The sequence below is a fragment of the Lutra lutra genome, chromosome 3, assembly GCF_902655055.1.
Source record: "Lutra lutra chromosome 3, mLutLut1.2, whole genome shotgun sequence".
In the NCBI taxonomy this organism is placed as follows: domain Eukaryota; kingdom Metazoa; phylum Chordata; class Mammalia; order Carnivora; family Mustelidae; genus Lutra; species Lutra lutra.
In genome coordinates this window covers 17,718,568-17,739,341 of record NC_062280.1, presented here as the reverse complement: position 1 = coordinate 17,739,341, position 20,774 = coordinate 17,718,568, and the positions used below count along the sequence as shown (strand labels likewise).

Below are 20,774 nucleotides of genomic sequence, written 5' to 3'. Positions count from 1 at the left end.
TGCTGCAGTGAAATGCTTAAGAGCAATACAAATTCTCTACCTTTATCACCAACAGGTAGAATGAAAGTAATAAGGTTAACATTTTTTAATAACTTCATTTGTTCGGTGCTTAACATGCACCAGGCAAGGTAGTTGGTGCGTTGCGCACCTTGTATCACTTGACCTTAGAGCAACCTGATAACAGTTGCTATTATCCCCTTGTAGGTGAGAAAACCAAGGTGGTATTATTTATTCAAGGTAACACTAAGTGGCAGATTTTGGCAAACTTGTCTTCTGACTCCTCTAAGCATGTGTCTTGACATTTATGGATGTAAGGAATTTCATATTCAGCTTTGTAAAGAGGAGTGTGTTCTCGGGTTTTCTGTCGCCATGTGTTCAAGCTATTCCATCAGCCCATCTGGATGACTTGTAGATTCTGGAGAAAGCGGGTTAAATCACATGCACCCCCAGTAGCCTGACTTGACAAATCAGTTTTCACGGTAGACTGTCTGGTGTTAAAATATGTAAACGTTACTGCTGGCCATTCTGTGTGCAGAGAGAAGTAGTGGGTGCTAACACGGTTTCTTCCTTCCATTTGTTACCAAAACTCCAAACATTTCTTCACTCCCGATTGCTAAACTATTTAGTGTCATTGGATGCAGCATGTGGTGTAGAGCCTCGCCCTGGGTGGCGGAAGCGTAGTTGGGTGACTAGTCTTTGGGCCCGAGAAGTTACAGTTTGGGTGGGATCGACGTGGGTAAATAATAAGGGGGAAAGGACTTCTAAAACAGGGATTGCCCCCCCTTTTTTGGTGTTTCATAGAAACGTTTGTTGCAAACGGCCAAATATTTTGCTGACATCAAAAAATGTCAAACTTCTGAGGGACATTTTAGGTCTATAGGTTCATTGCATTGGTATTGTGAAGAGATTGTGCGTTCCGAAGATAGCGGTAGCGTTCAGCCGCCAGTAATGAAATACAGAGACCTGCCGCCTTCCGACAAGGGTTTGGTGGAAGAGCCCGCTGCTTTGAGGTACTCACAGACCTTTCCCAGAGTAAAAGTTACTTCCTGCAATTTGGAGGGGTGAGGTAACTTGATACGTTATAATGTCTCTTATTATTTTAATTTAATATCGGGATGATGGATTACCGAGGAGAATCCATCTCGTTAGGAAGGGTGATATCCTCGTATTTATTTCACTTCCCAGGTGAACAAGCCTTTCTCGTTTCTGTTTGTTAACTAGGCCTTTTGATATTTTTGTAGACAATCTGCTTCATCTTGATTCTGCAGCATTCCAAACTGTGGTATCCTTGGGGTTCTCTTAACATTGCTATGGTGCAGAAGATTTAAAATCAGGTATGGCTGTGGGGCCAGAAGTCCCTCAGTGAAATTCTCAGCTTAAATGTGCCTTACACTCTCTGATTTATCCTTTGGGTTTCTTTTTTTGTGGTGGTCTTTTAGCTGATGTTCACAAGGAATAGAGTCACGTGATGTATGAAGGGAAACATATACACTTCTCTGAGGTTGACAATAAGCCCTTGTGCTCATATAGCCCCAAACTGTGCAAGCAGCGGCGACTGAACGGGTACGCTTTCTGTATCAGACACGTTCTGGAGGACAAGACTGCCCCCTTCAAGCAATGTGAATATGTGGCCAAGTATAACAGCCAACGTTGCACCAACCCCATCCCCAAATCAGAGGATCGTAGGTAAGACTAATCATGGGAATCCATCTTTGATTTCATCCATAGGCTTGGAATTGTCCTTTTTTTGTCTCTCTCTCTCTCTCTTTTTTTTTTTTTAATGGGGCTAATTGAAACATTCTAGAAAATGGAGTAGAGAACTTGAAGAGTTATTTGAAAAGTAAGTTTGAGTGTGTTTTTTTGTTTTTAAATTATTGATTTAATAGACTTGAAAAGAATTTTTCCCCTCAAAATCGTTGCTTGTGTTTGGTTTGCTGTCTTATAAAAAGTAGTTCCTGATTACGATAGAAATCTGCTTACACAACAGAAATTACAGGAACTACTTAGGTGTTACAATTAATGGTAATGATTTTGGAATTTTTTAATCTGTGCTTGAAAGGTAGCAAAGGGTGTGTACTTACTGAAAAAGAATTATTCAGAAAAATGATTACTTGAATTACTAAGATGATGTACGTTCTATCAGACTTTGAAACAGTATTTGGCATTGCTCTGTAATCTTGCCTCTTTTGGTTAAAAAAGTTCCATATAAAGTATGTTTAACATAATTGAGAAATGGTATGTTCATAGTAAGAGTAGGCTTTATCACTAGGATTATGAATTTTTACTAGGCTGAATTAAAAAACATGGAGATGTTTTTAGAGAGTCTTATGATACTTATCTTTCATATTCTCAAGAAAATTCATGTATAATCTCTTTTTCATTTCTTTTTCTTCAGTTCTCCAGAAACCATGTGGGTCATTGTAGGATATTACAGACAGATGCACAATTACTTTCCCAAAAGTTTCCAATACTGTTATCTTTAGGTAGAAAATGGGAACTTTTTACCTTTATCTCTCAAATATGTATGTACAACCTTAGTCCTTGTTCCTATGCGTAAGCAGATGTCACCTGCATAAATTGGTTGAAAAGAGGTCATGTTTTGTATATGTCATGGTGAGCAGTTTTTACACTTTTACAGTGAAATAAAGAAATAATTTGTGTTCATAGAGCTCCCACCAAAATGAGTATAGATAGCATCATGTGGTGATTTGGGAATACTCCCTTGGAATTTCTAATGAGCACTTAAAGCTTCACATTACAGTACCTGAAAGTTAGAAGCAGCTGCTCAGTGAGGCAAGGAATAAAATTTTAATCTCTGTTGAGAAAGGGACCACTGTACTTGGCTAAACATACCTGTCTAGCTGCTTCTAGCTGACTTAACCTGTCCATTTCTTAGTCCTGGCCTTTTTTTTTTTTTTTTTTTTTGAAGATTTTATTTATTTGACAGACAGAGATCACAGGTAGGCAGGCAGGCAGAGAGAGAGGGGGAAGCAGGCTCCCCACCGAGCAGAGAGCCTGATGTGGGGCTCAATCCTAGGACCCTGAGGTCATGACCTGGGCTGAAGGCAGAGGCTCAACCCACTGAGCCACCCAGGCGCCCCAGCCCTGGCCTTTTTTAATTTGAAGAATTGATGAACTTGGATTCATTTTTTACTCCAGGCTCCACTGTAAACACATCTATAATTTTATCTTTTTTTTGTGTGTGTAAAGTTACTTATTTAAGTAATCTCTACACCCAATGTGGGGCTCAAATTCATGACCCTGAGATCAACAGTCCCAGTCTCCTCCTGCTGAGCCAGCCAGACATTAAATTTTTAAGACAAAAATTTAATTTTGTCTTAAATTTAGTTTACCACCTTTGCAATTGTCCACCTTGGGGTTTTTTTGTTTTTGTTTTTGTTTTAGCAGAAGCAAGTACTATCTTACTAGCTAGCAGGGAGAAGTAAAATAAGAGTTGCTCTGAATTTCTCCACAATATTAATTCTCTGAATCATAGGTCTTCACCTTGCTATTCAAAGTAACTTCCTCTTTTTAGAACAAGAAAAGAAGGGGGAGGACTTTTGTGTGGCTATGTTGAGAGAAACTACCCTGAAGTACGAAGTTACAGAAATTTTTAAAAAAAAAATTGGTTCAAACCAATGCAAATGGTATTAATATTTTTATTATTTGTAGGGTTGTTAGGAAATAGATTAAAGTAGACGTCAGTAGGAGGTAATGTTCTTATGTTGCCTCAAGAAATCCAGGTTGAATTGCTATAAGTTCTAGCATGTGTGTAAATATTGATAGTTAATAACTACACTGTATGACATAACGTAGAAAGGGTGATATTCTTTTGAAAATAAGCCTTCATTATTGTTAATGCAGTTACTCTTCGGACACTTAGGAATATGAGATGGTTTTATGTATTATTTTAGAAAACATTTCCCAAGGACTTTTAGTTGATAAAATTGTCTAATTTTGGTGGTCAGCTAAAGGAAGCTTTTTAGTATCTGATGTCTAACTTCTGGTATGTATTAAAAATGCTAACTTATGGGATTCTGCCTCTTTGGAGTAGAATCGTGTTATGTTTAGTAGGAGTACTGGTATAATTAAAAAAGTAAAGTTCAGGGTGCCTGGGTGGCTCAGTGGGTTAAAGCCTCTGCCTTCAGCTTAGGTCAGGATCCCAGGGTTCTGGGATCGAGCCCCGCATCGGGCTCTCTGCTCAGCAGGGAGCTTGCTTCCTCCTCTCTCTCTCTCTCTGCCTGCCTCTCTGCCTACTTGTGATCTCTCTCTGTGTGTGAAATAAATAAAAAATGTTTAAAAAAAAAAAAAAGTAAAGTTCATTTTCTAATGTACTTATACGGTAGGAAGCTAAGGCTTATTACTGTGGCCTTGGTTTCTCAGAGAGATAAGTGGTTATATTAAATTGGTTATTTTACATAATACTTTAAATATGTTTGCTATAATTTTATATACTTTTAATAGTGTATATTCGTCAAGAAGTTTTTTGTTTCTTGTATGTTTACTATTTTCCTAGATGGTTAAATTAAGATATCATTCACATCTGATAAAATTCACTCATTTGAAGTGTCCATTCAGTATTTTTTAGTATATTTACAGGGTTGTACAACTATCATCACAGTCTGATTTATAGCACTTTCATCCCTTCGAAAGAACCCATTAGCAGTCACTTCCCTGTGTAGTTATTCAGTCATATTTGCATATCTTTTTTTTTAAAGGGCATTTCTTTCTTTCTTTCTTTCTTTCTTTTTTTTTTTTTTAGATTTTATTTATTTATTTGAGAGAGAGAGAGAGAGAGAGAAAGCATGAGCAGGGCAGAGGGAGAAGCAGACTCCCCGCTGAGTAGGGAGCCAGACATGGGGTGTGATCTCAGGACCCTGGGATCGTAACCTGAGTTGAAGACACTTAACCGGCTGAGCCACCCAGTACACCCTGCGTACTTCTTTTAAACGCTGATCATAATGAAGGAAGCTCTTGTAATTCTAGCTGTGAAAGCTCTTCCCTTCTAGAGGAGGAAGTGTTCTACCAGCTCAGGCTCGGTGGTGGTAGTGCTGAGAGCGCAGCTGGAGCGGGAGTCCAGGGTGAGGTGGAAGGAGGGCTGGACCTGCAGGTCTCTGCCCGGTGACCGTCGGTGGCACGGAGGAAGCGCCGTTTCCCGTGGGGGCTGCCCACGTGTAATGAGCAGAAAAATTCCATTTCCAAGTTTAATTCCATCTCATTTCTCCTCTACTAATCCTTTTGTTAATTTAAAAATGACTTGAAAAAACAACAAAAATCATGCAGTTACCGCTTGAAACCTTTTTTCCTTGTTGGCTACAGCTTTATAAATCTATTCTGTTTTAAGGTCTATCTGAGACCTAACCCCAACCTGTTACGTGTGTATGTGCAGGCATGTGCACACACACGTGGTACAGATTTTCCTGACTGCCCTGAAAGCTTTTTCTTAATAGTCCTATTAAAATTGAAGCGTGTTTCTGAGAGATTGATTTCTAAGATAAACCAACAAAACCATGTGTCTCTTGATTCCTTGGTGAATATGTATTTTGAACAAATATTTAAAAATTTGTCTGATACAGCCCAGTGAGTTTGAGGATTGACTTTAATTACTTCATTGCCATTTTCCCGCAGACCCTGTTCTGTAGAGATATCACAGGTGCACTACAATAAAAATAGATGGCATTTTCAAATAAGTTTGGGAAACACTGCCAGACAGGTATATTGCCACCTTGAAGCATAATGCACATTATCATACAAAATGCTTTGAGAAGTTGTTCAGCAGAAGTAAACAACAAAATTACTAATTCTGTTGAAGCCAGCATTTTCCGAATTTATTTAAGTGTGGACTAGTCTTTTTACGGCATACTTGCTGACCTTCTGAACTGTGTAAAGAGTACCAGTCTGGGAAACACTACTTTTCTACCGGTTAAAAGCCTCCTTAGGTTTTCAGTGTGGTTTATGGGAACAACATGCATTCTGCCTTCTTATTAAGTAGAAGATTCTGTCCTTTTTAGTATTTTGAAAATACCATTGACATTACAAAAGTAACCTCATTGCTGAAGACTAGGGAGAGTCTTCTGGGCTTTGATTCTTCCTTTGAGTCTCAGCTCTGTCAGTTTCCAGATGGGGGTTTGGGGCAAGTTATTTAATTTTTATCAAGTTTAGCTTCCTCATCTGTATAAAGGGCATTATTTTAGTACCTGCTGCAGGTAGAAAACATGTACTTCTCTGGCTGCTGAGGAACTCATTTCATCTATAATGCCTCTAATTAGTTTTATTATTTTACCATCTCCTTCCCTTCTTTATTCTCTCTTTCTCTCTCTCTCTCTCAGTTTGTCTGTGTGTGTAGACTATAGTGTAGACACTTGATATTTTTAGGGGTTATGTCATAAGATCGTTGGGAATCTGCAAATACTTGAATGACATTGGAATATATATGTGTGTGTGTGTGTGTGTATATATATATATATATATATATATAGTATATATATACGTATAAATATATATATATGTACATATTTTCCCCCCTCCCCATAACAAGAGTTTTTAGAGATCCTTTAGACTTGATGAGTTATTTTGTGCTGCACATACAAAGTCACAAAGCAGAGTGAGAAGCCACAGCTGGATGGTTATCCAGGGCCGCTCAGTATTTGCCCGACTGGCTTCTGTCGGGCGGCCTCTGCACACACACAACTCCCCTATTTGCTTCAGGAAAATTGCAGACATGGAGGCGTGCTGGAGAGTAGTGCAGGTGGTTGGTATTAAATCTGTGAGTGCCAAAAGTTCCTCTAGTCATGCCTGTTTAATATATTAGGTAGGATTTACATTTTGTACTGCGTAGTTTTACATTCGACTTCTCTTAGTGGACATCATGAACATTTCCCCGTGTGTGTGTGTCTTTTTAAAGGTACTGCAACAGCCACTTGCAGGTACTTGGCTTTATCCCGAAAAAAGAGAGGAAGAAAAAGAATGATCCTATAGATGAGGTGAAGGTCAGGCACCAGATGGATACCATGGCCTTTAGCCTGACGGTGCCCCCGTTGGCCTTGAAGATGCCCAATGGACTGGATGGCATGTCCCTCTCTCCACCCGGGGCTAGGGTCCCTCTCCACTACCTGGAAACCGAGTTGGAAGACCCATTCGCTTTCAACGAGGAAGATGACGACCTAAAGAAAGGGGCAACTGTGAGAAAGAAGTTGCAGAGCAAGTTGGCCCAGAATCGGCAGCGCCAGAGAGAGACCGAGATTTTGAAAGTCCGACAAGAGCACTTTAGTCCCCCTCCTGCGCCTTCACAGCAGCAGCCCCCGCAGCAGCACTCCCACCTGTCACCTTTATCCACTTCTTTGAAACCTCCAGCGCCACCGCCACCGCAGGGTTTAGTCTGCAAGTCACCTCCACCTCCGAACACCAGCCTACCAATGCAGGGAGTGGCCCCCACCACGCACACTATAGCACAAGCAAGGCAGTTGTCCCACAAGAGGCCGCTGCCCCTCCTGCCATCCAGTAGGGCTCCTGCTGCGGACCCGCCCAGGACTGACCGGGTCCTCATGAAAGCCACAGCCTTCTCGCCACACTTCTCCTGTATAAGTCGCCTGCAGAGACTGGTGAAACTGTGCACCCAGAAACATCAGTTGGACACTGATCTGTTTCCCCATTTAGGTGAGTTCTCTCGTTTCCCTGATTGCACGCACGGAAGGTGCCTCCCCTTCCACGGGAGGCTCTGTGTTGAGAACTGCCGTGTATGTCACGGGGCTGGAGGGACCCTGAGACGCCATGGTCCTGGGAAGGACTGTGTTTGGGGAGGCCATCATAAAGGCAATACGCTGAGGGGGAGAGGATGATCCTTGGTGGACAGGATATGGAAGTAGGAGTTGGGAAATTTGGAACCTCAATCACAGTTTCTAAGTTAGTGGTAGCACCAGCAGTATTAAAAGGCAGTTGTGTGGTTCTCTGCCCCTGTGAACTCAGCACCTGTGTCTGATGAACTTTTCGACATGTCTTATCTTAGGACTTTGGAATAATGATAGCATTGTTAATACCTGCTGACAGTTTAAAAAAAAAAAAAAACTTGTAAAAAAATAAAAAATTTCCCAAAGCAATACCTATTCATGACTTAAAAGTGAAAAAATACAGGTAAAACTTTAATGTAGTGAAATGTCTTTCCTTCATTGCTTCTGAATTTTCTTACTCAAGAAAATCTGTCTGATCCCAGGTTTATCCAGGTATTTTATATTTTCTTATTGATAGTTTGATTGTTTTGTGTTTGATTATTTCAACCTTTAATTATGGTGTAAGCTACGATTCTAACTTTAGGAAAAATCATTTGCATGACATGATAGTAATAGAAAAATAGGAAAAGGATGGGAATAGAGGAAGAAGAAATATAAATGGTCAGTAAACCAATGAAAACCTCAATCCCCATAGCAGGTGTGGAAATGCAAATTAGACTAACAATTAATATCAGAATGGCAAAAATTATATCCAGTGTTGAGGAAGCGTCTACATTCCTGGTGAGTAATGTGACATTATTTACTAATTAAGAGTGTATATAGCCAACAGACTCACTTTTGGGACTCTATTCCTATGGGTGAAGAAAATACCAGAATGTAAGGATATGTTTATTGTAGCATTGCTGGTGGTATTTAAAAATCCTCAAACAATATAAGTAGATGTGCACATGTTATATTACCAAGGAGAAAAAAATCCATAGGTATTGTATTACCCCATTTTTATAAAAATAAAAGTGAAAAGGGGTTCCTGGGTGGCTCAGTGGGTTAAGCCTCTGCCTTCTGCTCAGATCATGGTCTCAGGGTCCTGGGATCAAGCCCTGCATGGGGCTCTCTGCTCAGCAGGGAGCCTGCTCCCCCCTGTCCCCCGCCGCTTCTCTGCCTCCTTGTGATCTCTCTCTCTGTCAAATAAATAAATAAAATCTTAAAAAAAATAAAAAAACAAGGGACATCAGTGTTATCTATCGATCAGGCATATGGACAGATAGATGTTTGCCTGTTGGGTATAATCACAGGTCTCTAAAGCGTGAGTGGTTATACACGACCAGGCTGTTAACACTGACTATCAAGGGGAAGACAGAATTAGACTGGATGTGCTTTTATGGAGATGGGGATGGCAGCTCTTCTGATATTAGAGTTTTATATTGTTTCACCTGTTATTAAACCATGTGTGACTTTTGATAATTAAAACAACTAATAAAAATTAGAGAAAAGGTATAGAGGAAAAGAAGTAAAACACCCAAATCTTATTAATACCCGTTTGTTAATGCCTTAGTATATTTCATATCTGTAAAATTGGGTTCCTGCTATACATACGTTTTATAACCTGTTTTAAAATTTTTCATGATGTATTGTGAAGGTAGTAATTTTTCATACACAGTGTAATTTGTCACAGCTGAATTCTTTCTCTAATTTAGGTTGTTTCCAGTTTATATTATTATAAAGTGTTGTAGCTGTATAGCTTCATAGTAAAATAATTACTGTCACATCTTTAATTTTTCCTTCAAACAGATTCTTAGAAGCAGAATTGCTATTCCAAGCTTTTGCATTTTTTTAAAAGCTTTTTGATACATGTTGTCAAATTTTCCCTCAGAACTGTTTTGTCACAATACCCTTCTTTCAGCAGGGTATGAGAATGACAGTTTCTCTACATCTTTACACAGTACTGGATATTGGTTATTATTGTACCTTTGCAAATATGATAGAAAATTAGCTTTAATTTGCATACCTTAGATCAGTGCTTCTCAGATTTTTGGCCTTAGAATCCCTTTACACCTAAACATGATTGAGGACACCATAGAGCCTTTGTGTATGTGAGTTACATTTGTTGATATGTACTGAATTAGAAGTTATAACTGAGAAATTTTTTATTTTATTTTTTATTTATTTATTTATTTATTTATTTATTTATTTTTAAAAGGATGGCATTTTTTTTTTTAAAGATTTTATTTATTTATCTGACAGAGAGAGATCACAAGTAGGCAGAGAGGCAGGCAGAGAGAGAGGAGGAAGCAGGCTCCCTTGCTGAGCAGAGAGCCCGATGCGGGGCTCGATCCCAGGACCCTGAGATCATGACCTGAGCCGAAGGTAGCGGCTTAACCCGCTGAGCCACCCAGGCGCCCCGAACTGAGAAATTTTTAAAATGTTAATGCATTTTTAAACATGGTAACATGTTCTTTTTATGAAATAGCTATGTTTTCTGAAAAGAAATATAATGAGAAGAGCATCATTATTTTACATTGTTTTGTAAATCTTTTTTTTTTTTTTTAATTTTATTTATTTATTTGACAGAGAGAGACCCAGCTAGAGAGGGAAGACAAGCAGGGGGAGAGGGAGAAGCAGGCTTCCTACTGAGCAGGGAGCTGATACGGGGCTTGATCCCATGACCCTGGGATCATGACGTGAGCCAAAGGCAGACGCTCAACAGCTGAGCCACCCAGGTGCCCCTTGTTTTGTAAATCTTAAAAAAATGTGTGATTTGCTGGAAGACAGCTAGATTCTCCTGTCTGCTTCAGCATTCAATCTGTCATGATATGTGGTTTTGATTAATATGTGAAAATATGGCTTACACGTTGTAGTTGGAAAAGGGAAGAATATTTTACTAGCTTTTTAAAAATAATTGTGGATATTCTTATTTGATCCTACGCCAAAATATGACAAATGGTAGTTTCTTAAAGATCAGTTGTGAAATCTGAAACCATGTCAAGGAATTTTGCAAGCCATTACATTAAAATCCATTGATCTGCTTTGCACTTTGAATGGGTCTTTTTACCCACGCGTGATTTTGTAACACCATACACTGGTAATTTGGAAAATATTGGTTTACCTAGTTAAGCACATGTTCCAAATGTGGACATACTTAATTATACAAAATTTTAAAAACTGCATTCGTGGGACCCCTGGGTGGCTTCATCAGTTAAACATTCAACTCTTGATCTCAGCTTAGGTCTTGATCTCAGGGTTGTGAGTTCAAGCCCTGGGCTGGGCTCCATGCTAGGTGTGAAGCCTACTCAAAAACAGAACAGAATCACGTTCGTTAATACTGTCAGCAGTCTCATCGGAAAACTCTGTGAGAAAGTTGTCATAGACTCAGTGATGACTTCCAAGTTTTCAAAAAACAAAAATCAAGCGTTCAAGTGAAAATCTGAATTTTGGCAGCAAATCCTGTCCATTGTTTTCCTTGAAGTGACAGTTTCACTGTGTTCATTTTAGAAAAATCCAAGTCTTAATAACCAGCGCTTGTCAGTCGCTCTTTCAAATAAAAATGATGTTGAATGGGAAAAACAGCTAGTTGAGGTCACAGTTACACCAGTGCCGCCAGTGCTTTCCTTCAAGACAACCACCATACACCTTCGGGGTGCAGCACGGGGGCCTTCTGACTTCACACGGGGTTACAAAGACTGCTGTGAGGATGTGTTGTCAAGAACTAAGATTTAATAAAATAAACAGTCTTTAATACACCAAGATTTTCAAGGATATTCTTTTTTTTTTTTTTTTTAAGATTTTATTTATTTGTCAGAGAGAGGGAGAGAAAGCAAAACAGGGCAAGCGGCAGGCAGAGGGAGAAGCAGGCTCCCCACCAAAGTGCGGGGCTGCATCCCAGGACCCTGGGATCATGACCCGAGCTGAAGGCAGAGGCTTAAGTGACTGAGCCACCCAGGCGCCCTCAGGATAATATTAAAACTAACTTACTTATTATTTATTCGTGTAACTGCACGTCATGGTGTGAAACAGAGTGACTGCTTGTGTAGTTTGGTGCCACCGCCCTGATTCATATTGAGGTACCAGCAGGTTTACCTGCTGTATTGTTTGTTTGTTTGTTTCTTTATTTTTTAAGATTTTCTTTATTTATTTTGACAGAGATCCCAAGTAGGCAGAGAGGCAGTCAGAGAGAGAGGAGGAAGCAGGCTCCCCACTGAGCAGAGAACCTGATTTGGGGCTCAATCCAAGGACCCTGAGATCACGACCTGAGCCGAAGGCAGAGGCTTAACCCACTGAGCCACCCGACGCCCCCCTTTTTTTTTTTTTAAACCATCAGTGTAAATGCCAACACAGTGAAAAAAGCAAATAATGTCGTCTTATTTTGAGGATAGTGTTGACCTAAGGAACTCCCTAAGAGGGTTTTTGGGACCCCTGGGGATTTATGGGCCATTCTTTAAATGAAAATTGCTGTTTTGAATTAGTAATGTAGCTTTGAATATGTGTTGATAATGCTTTTTGGACATTTGTATTTTTTGTTTATTTTGAGTTTTTTTCACTCATTTCTATTGAAGGGCTTTTTTTAAATTGATTTGGTAAGATCTTTTTATACATACTTCATGTTTGTTGCAAAGCCTCTCCTCCTATTTGTTATTTGCTTTTATTTATTTATTTATTTATTTGTCAGAGAGAGAGAGAGAGAGAGAGAGAGCAAGCACAGGCGGACAGAGTGGCAGGCAGAGACAGAGAGAGAAGCAGGCTCCCCACCGAGTAGGGAGCCTGATACGGGACTTGATCCTGGGACGCTGGGCTCATGACCCGAGCCGAAGGCAGCCGCTTAACCAACTGAGCCATCCAGGCCTCCCTATTATTTGCTTTTAAATATCTATGATAATGATTCTGGAATTTAGGATTTAAAAGTGTTTATGCATTCTGTTTTTTTAGAATTTTTTCCTTTTGAATCAGACTTTTGTTTTGCTTTATTTTGTTTCTTACTTGTTTGGGCTCCAATGAAATACATTTACCCATTTTTTTTTTTTAAGAATTTATTTATTTATTTGACAGAGAGAGAGATCACAAGCAGGCGGAGACGCAGGCAGAGAGAGAGGAGGAAGCATGCTCCCTGCTGAGCAGAGAGCCTTATGTGGGGCTCGATCCCAGGACCCTGAGATCATGACCTGAGCCGAAGGCAGAGGCTTAACCCACTGAGCCACCCAGGCGCCCCAATTTACCCATATTTTCTTTTAGTCCTTTTATTGTTTGATTATTTACATTATAGTCCTGTATTTAGAATTCATTGGGTACTAGTTTTGGGGCAAATTCTAACTTTTATTTCTTCCCAAATGTTTGCCTCTTAGTCTACAATGTACCCATGTCATCTATTAAGTATTTATACTTTTGTGTATTTATGGACGCTGGTAATTTTTTTTTAGCTTTTGAAACAGACTGTTTTGTTGGTTTGGTTTTTGTCATTTTGAACAGAATGAAAACTTATAGAAAATGTATTGTCTTTTTTTTTTTTTAATAATTTTTATTTATTCATTTGAGACAGCGAGAAAGAGCAAGTGAGAGCATGTGCAGGGAGGAAAGTCATAAGGAGAGGAGCAGCAGGGTGTCCCACACAGGGCTCCAACCCAGGACCTTGGGATCATGACCTAAGTTGAAGGCAGCCCCCCTTTTATTTTTAATTATTTTAATTCAAGCATATAGTGTCCTAGGTTTTCAAAACAAAGGTTACTCTGGAGAAGCCAGAAATTGTAATGCACTGTTATGACCAAGTGTAGTCTGCCTTCATGTCAGCAAAGAATACTTGAAGAAAAATGCAGTCTTGTAACCAGGTTTTACAGTCTTATCTGCACTGGTTATCTCGGTTAGTTATATTAAAACTAGGGATAATGAAGCCAAGATCAAAGGTTTGCTTTATTGGACAGTTAATTTCACAAAAGAAACACTTCCATCTTAGTTTTTACAACTTAGATCTTGACTTTTTCAGAGAAGATAGAGGTGACTTAGTAGAAATTATTATTAATTACACAAAAATGATAAAAAAATAATTCATATCCTAATTTTAAAAGCTACCGTAGGTGTCACTTTGTGTTTGAAAGACTTCCCTTTCAATATCCTGTCCTGAAGCTAATGCTATTCTGATTACTTGTTTACTTTTTTTTTTACCACTAATTATTTAAGAGAAAGTAACTTTTTTTTTTTAGAAACTTACTTTTTAAGGTGACCTAACATTTGGATAGTCATCTTAGAACTAGATTTGAGGTTTCTTTATGCCAGTGGCAATGTGTTACTTAATTTTAAGCATTTATAATTTGCATTTCGATTCCCCTTTTCTTAATTTCCCTATTTGGCACATGTAGACTCATTTAAATTATAGAACCAACCTGTGAGGTCCCTTCTAACATAACTGTCTAATGAAGATGGTTTTTTGATTTTTGAGGGTCTCAAGAAGGAAACTGATTACTAGTTCTCAAATTCAAGTGTAGTAGCAGTATCAGTATATTAAAGTTACACATGTTAGACTGCAACATCGGTACTTATTGAGGCCTTTTCAAGATACAAAACTTCCAAGAAGGTAAAACCTTTATGTTGGAAGCTAATAATTATCCAATCGTTAGAATTAGTAGCATCTAACAAAATAAGTAAGCATTGTTCATCCTATATTTTTCTGTTTTCCTCTCTAAACTTGTCTTTCAAAATGCCGCAAAATGTGACAGCTCTTGTTTAAAAGAATTCAAAGAAAGCCCAGGCCACAGTAGAAATAGAATATTGACCTCTTACCCTTCCCTCTTCCTGCAGAGGGCAAGAGCGGGGCATGGCCCTGCCTGGTGGATGGAGTCCTTTTCCTCTGGAGGTGTCGGGAAAGGGGATGGATGAAGTGTCTGCCTTTGGCAGTTTATCCTAGGGCCCTCCTTTGTGGAAGTGTAGCGTGAATCCACCAGTATATTTCGACTTCTTTCTTTCTTTCTTTCTTTTTTTTTAAGATTTTATTTATTTATTTGACAGAGAGAGATCACAAGTAGATGAAGAGGCAGGCAGAGAGAGAGAGAGAGAAAGAGAGAGAGGGAAGCAGGCTCCCTGCTGAGCAGAGAGCCCGATGCAGGACTTGATCCCAGGACCCTGAGATCATGACCTGAGCCGAAGGCAGCAGCTTAACCCACTGAGCCACCCAGGCGCCCTCGACTTCTTTCTTATCTGAGCATACATTACTCTTGTTCTATAGTTTTTCTGACTTTACGTGTAATGTTTAATGTATGATATTTTGGTGGGAGGAAAGACTTGAACTCTCTGCTTATGTTTCTACTCCATCTGTGAAGTGTCTGACAAAGAAGTTCATCCTTGCAATACAGCTTTTTTTGTTACAGTGTCATTTTTTTAAACCTGAGTCTATGTCACACATTATTATTAATATCTTTGTCAGAATAGGGAGGCATTTATTCATACAGTGGTAGTATGCACTGTAGGTTTTGGGTTATACATTTAGGGTAGCTTTTTTTCCTAAATTTTAAATAAAAATGCATTTTTTTCTAACTTGCAATATCTTCTCATATGTCCCAGGGTTGGACTGGTCAGAAGAGAGCGGAGAGGAACCAGAGGACTCAGAGCAGGCCTCGCCATACCAGGTGGCATGGTCCATCCGAGAAACCCTCAGATATGAGAGACATACGTAAGTTTTCCTTTTTGTTTTTATTCTCCAGTTACGCCTGTAGTAGCCTGATGTTTTACTCTATATGCTAATTCTTTTATCTCATTGGATCTAGTTTTATTGTAATGGAGGTAAAACAGATTCCACTTGGGAAGAAATGTACTATATTGTTTGAGGAAAGCTACTTTTCAGTTTTCTTGGTAAATTTGTTTCTGTACTTTTCCCATTTATCACTGAAGGAACCGATTGGAATAGAATTTAGAATGGAAAGGGACCTTTGAGATACCTAGTCCCATCCTTTCATTTTACAGAAGAGGAGCCCAAGGGCCAGGCAGTCTCAGGAACTGGCTTGTGGCCCCAGGGCTACTTGAGTCCCGTGGCCTGACTTCCCTTGATCCTCTTTGGCATGATCCCTGCAGTGGCTAGAACAGTTTCCTTCAGCTCTGTCTTCTACAAGATTGAGCCATTCTTTAATCATTTCTTTTTTTTTTTTTTTTTTAAGATTTTATTTATTTATTTGACAGACAGAGATCACAAGTAGGCAGAGAGAGAGGAGGAAGCAGGCTCCCTGCCAAGCAGAGAGCCCGATGTAGGACTCGATCCCAGGACCCTGAGATCATGACCTGAGCCAAAGGCAGAGGCTTAACCCACTGAGCTACCCAGGCGCCCTCTTTAATCATTTCTTAAGTGCTGAGTATTTCTAATGTGCCAAATGGTTTTCAAGATCGTGTCATTAGAGGTGCTTGGTATCTGCCTTATCCGAAAGCTGTGGATCAATGAATACACAACCCCTTCCGCGACGGTGAGAAAGCCCTTTCTGTTTCAGGGAACTGTCCTAGGGATTCACTTAGTACAGTGGGGCCATTCCGAGATAGATCCCTGTCTGTGGAGCCAAAAGATGGCCCTCAGACTCAGCTTGTTTTTTTGTTTGTTTGTTTGTTTTTAGTTTTTTTGTTTGTTTGGTTTTTTGTTGTTGTTGTTGTTGTTTTATTGTGGTTTGGATAGATGTTAGGCAAGATAGAGGGGAGACCGGCTCTCTGCCCCAAGCCGACTCCTAGACTTTCACACTATCGTTGTATGGACATAAATTCTCTAGAGCCCGGTGTTTTGGTTTCTAGGCTTAAAATATGATTCGTTATTACACCCAGAGCTGATGAGGCTCAGAGAACTGATTCTCTAGAGACTAATGTAAACACCAAAATGCCAGTTTATAGTCAGAAATAATCATTAAATAGTACAAATGTTCACTAAGCAAAACTACACAGGGAGCTCATTAGGGCCTGGAAGAAGAGTTAGTTGGATTTACTAATGGTCAGGTGGCCCGGCCTCCCCTGTCTCCTAGATAGGATTGGAGAATGCTGCCGTTTTCTTCCCTCTCCAAGGTTGCATTTTTTGTATCAGTCAAGACTGTGTCCTTACCATTAGCATAATTCTTTTTTTCAGATAAAGGACAGTTGAACTTAACACTCCCACAGTTACAGATACGATCAGTCATGCTTCCTCAGGTGGTGCTTCGTGTCAGCTCAGCATGATTTGGGATATTTTGAGTTAATTCTACAAATGGCTGTAACTGAGGAAACATAGCTTAGCTTAGCACAGTACCTGGCACCTAGGAAATGAATGTAAATGGTAGCGAAGATTCCCGTTGGAATTCTCAGATGACCTGAACGTCGGTATGGGTTGGGTTTGCTCTTATTAGGAGCGATGTAGTTTCTGTTTCTGTCCTCTCTTCCTGCAGACTTTCAGAAGATTTCAACCATTTCATTTTCCTTCCTCCCTGTAGCATTTTGCTTTCTTGGTTGCTTCTGCCAACTGACTTGCTCTTTGCCTTACCACGATGCACTTTCCCTAGTTCTTCTTTTCCTTCAGGGTATTTGTCTCTTTTTACACGGCTATCCTTACTTCTTGTCCCGCTGTCACTTTAGTCTTTCCCCTTCATTTATTCATTGATTTATTCACTCATTCAGTGTATTCTCGTTGAACTCTCACGTGCTAGGCACGGGGCACGCCATATTGTTTCCCTTGGGTGAAACGTGGATTGACTTGGTTCCCGATCCTTTCCTTGTCTGCGCCTCCATGTCTGTGTCCGCCACTGTGCCCCTGTCATGGGAACCTTTTGTCTTGTATTGAAACCACCCATGGAACACGTTTCAGTTTCTTGTTGAAGCTACCTGTCTTTTATTTTACCTTGTGCTGAAGTGTAGCCGAAAATGGACAGCTATAGAAAATGGGCCCCACCTAGCCTGTCCATTATATCTTCAAGAAGTTTTTGCCATTTAAAATTTCTCAGAAGGTTTTACCATTTAAAATTCCTCTGTGAGGGGGGCCTGGGTGGCTCATTTGGTTAGGCGTCTTTCTTTGGCTCAGGTCATGATGCCAGGGTTATGGGATCGAGTCCCTTGTTGGGCTCCCTGCTCAGCGAGGGGGAGTCTCCTTCTCTCTCTTCCTGCTCTTGTCCTCTCACTTATTCCTTCTCTCCCTCTCAAATAAATACATAAAATCTTTTAAACATAATAAAATAAAATTCCTCCAGGAGTTCATCCAGTTTTTGGAAGAAAAACTGATAGCAGTCTGATCACCATTCTCTGCCACCTGCTTCCCCCCAAACCTGTGCTTTTCATGAATTTTCTTGCTAAACCAGGATTATGCTTGAAGAAATTTTAGGGAGAAAGTTTGGCTTTTTTTTCCCCCCAAGTATGGCTTTATGCCCAGCAAAAGACCTGAATTCATTACCCAGAGTTCAAGAGTCACATGTTCTACTGACTGAGCCATCCAGGCACCCCTGGCCTTGTTTTGGGAAAGATTTCTTGCTTACTTAGTTTAGCTGTAGATGCATGTACCGAAGGAGATCTCGCAGGCTCTTATTTCTATCTCAAGAGCAGAAATAAGTTGGTATCTTAAGTATATTATGAATAGTAATTACTTCTAGTAGGTGCCTACCTTTTCATATTCCTAATTGTGTCTTTGATAGAGAATAGTTCTTAAATTTTTTGAGATTTATTTTTATTTATTTATTTTTAAAGATTTTATTTATTTGAGAGGAGAGGGAGGGTGCACTAGCATGGGGGCGGGCAGAAGCAGAGGGAGAAGCAGTCTCCCCACTGAGCAGGGTGCCCAACAAGGGACTCGATCCCAGGACCCTGGCTGGGATCATGACCTGAGCCAAAGGTAGACGCTTAACCAACTGAGTCACTCAGGAACCCAGATTTATTTATTATTAGAGAGAGGGCACGCACGAGTGTGGACAGGGACAGAGGGAGAGAATCTTGGAGCTGACTCTGTGCTGAGCCTGATGCAGGGCTCCATCCCATGACCCATGAGATCATGACCTGAACCAAAACCAGGAGTCAGACGCTTAACCAGTGGAGCCACCCAGGCGACCCCAGTTCTTAATTTTAATGAGTACAATTTATTGGTCTTTTTCTTTATGGGTAATGTATTTGTGACCCATTTAAGAAATCATTGCTTACCCCACAGCTTCACAGTCATGAAGCTATTCTCTAATACTATCTTCTGGAAGCTTTATTGTTTTGCTGATAATCTTTGTAGAAATTTATTTTTGTATAATTTGTATATAATGTGAGGTGTGGTGCTAAGGATAATTTTTTCCCATGTGGATCTTCTCTTGAATCAGCGCTATTGAAAACACTGTTGATCTTGCATTGGAACCCTTGGCATGAATGTGTATGTCTCTTTGTTCATTTTCTATTCTTTTTCATTGGTCTTTTTTAAGAACCAGCTTTTAGTTTCATTGATTCTCTTTCAGCTTTATTTCATCGCTTTCTGTTCTTATCTCTATTATTTCCTTCTTTGTTTTGGTTGCATTTGTTTGTCTTTTTCAAGTTTTTGAGGGGATAGCATAAACCTGGGATCTTCCTTGTTTCCTACCATAGACATTTGGTGCTGTACATTCCCCTCTACGTGTGTTATAATCCCCGTAATGCATTGCTGTTGTATTTAAGCAGTTAATTGTCTTTTAAGGGGATTTAAAAGAAAAATACTCTTGTATTTCACCCATAAATTTACAATTTCTCGGGTTTGTTCTTCTTTGACTAGTTCCATATTTCCATATGATGTCATTTTCTTTCTGTGTGAATGGTTCACTTTAACATTTCTTGTAGTGTCACTCTTCTGGTAGTGAATTCTTTTAGCTTTTATGCCTGGAAAAGTCTTTATTTTGCCTTCATTTTAAAAAATTTTATTGAGGTATAATTGACTATGCCACTGTTGGGGGGAGGTGCAGAGGGAGAGGGAGCCTGGCATGGAGCCTGACATGGGACTTGATCTCACAACCCTGAGATTATGACCTGAGCTGAAATCAAGGGTTGGGCACTAAACTGACTGAGCCACCCAAGTGTCCCTATATGCCTTTTAAAATTTTTTAATTGAGGTATAATCGACCCATAATGTTGGATTAGTTTCAGGTGTCCAACACTGATTTGACAAGTCTACATGTTATACTCTGTTCACCACAAGTGTAACTCCTGTCCGTCACCATACAACCCTACTACCATCGACTGTATTCCCTAGGCTGTATCTTTTATTCTCGTGACTTACTGCATTACTGGAAGTCTGCACCTCCCTCTCCCTTTTACCCCATTTTGCCCATCTCCATACCTTTCTCCCTTCTGGCAACCACCAGTTTGTCCTCTGTATTTATGGGTCTATTCCTGCTTTGTTTGGTTTGGTTTTTTATTTTATTTATTTTTTTTAAAAAAAGATTTTATTTATTTATTTGACAGACAGAGATCACAAGTAGGCAGAGAGGCAGGCAGAGAGAGAGAAAGAAGAAAGCAGGCTCCCCACTGAGCAGAGAGCCTGATGCGGGGCTCGATCCCAGGAACCTGGGATCATGACCTGAGGTGAAGGCAGAGGCTTTAACCCATAGAGCCACTCAGGCCCCCCTGAATGTGATAATTTCTTATTAGATGCCAGACATTGTTAATTTCACTTACTTGATTCTGGTATTTTGTCTTCCTTTAAGAGCTTTGTTTGGGGACATAGTTAAAATACTTAGAAATAAATGTGAGTCTTGCTTTTTAGATTTCATGAAATAGGGCCATAGCAGCCTTTAGCGGAGGGCTCATTTTACCCCCACTTTTGCGGCGGTCTGCTCCTGAGTGGCCTACCCAGTGCCCGGCAGGTTGCAGGTGTTTCCCCTTGAATGATGAAAACACAAACTATGCCTGTTCTGTGGGAGTCTGGCCTTCTCTTTCCAGGCAGTTCACACACTTCCTGTACTGATCAGTACTCAGGTGAAGAACTGAGAGGCCCCTGTAGGTCTTCAGAGTGCTGCCTTCTGTGCCCCTCCTCCCCAGTTCTCTGTCCTAATTCCAGCATTTCTGGGCTAGTTAGATGTGGATGAGCACGCCAGATAAATACCTTGTGTCTGAAATGTAATTGTGAGGTATGTATGGGCT

General features: G+C 40.0%; 1 protein-coding gene across 8 annotated transcripts in view; it reads left to right on the top strand.

The window, feature by feature from the left end:
• Positions 1-20,774, top strand: part of INO80D (INO80 complex subunit D) — a 71,826-nt gene that overhangs the window by 18,231 nt on the left and 32,821 nt on the right. For 5 of the 8 annotated variants that reach the window (XM_047720856.1, XM_047720855.1, XM_047720857.1 and 2 more), the window contains exons 2-5: positions 1,242-1,334; positions 1,440-1,686; positions 6,905-7,656; positions 15,267-15,375. In XM_047720856.1, coding sequence (XP_047576812.1) covers positions 1,469-1,686; positions 6,905-7,656; positions 15,267-15,375 — 1,079 coding nt within the window. In that variant the 5' untranslated portion in view covers positions 1,242-1,334; positions 1,440-1,468. The remainder of the gene's footprint in view (positions 1-1,241; positions 1,335-1,439; positions 1,687-6,904; positions 7,657-15,266; positions 15,376-20,774) is intronic. The other 3 variants (XM_047720862.1, XM_047720861.1, XM_047720863.1) reach the window with 2 other exon arrangements.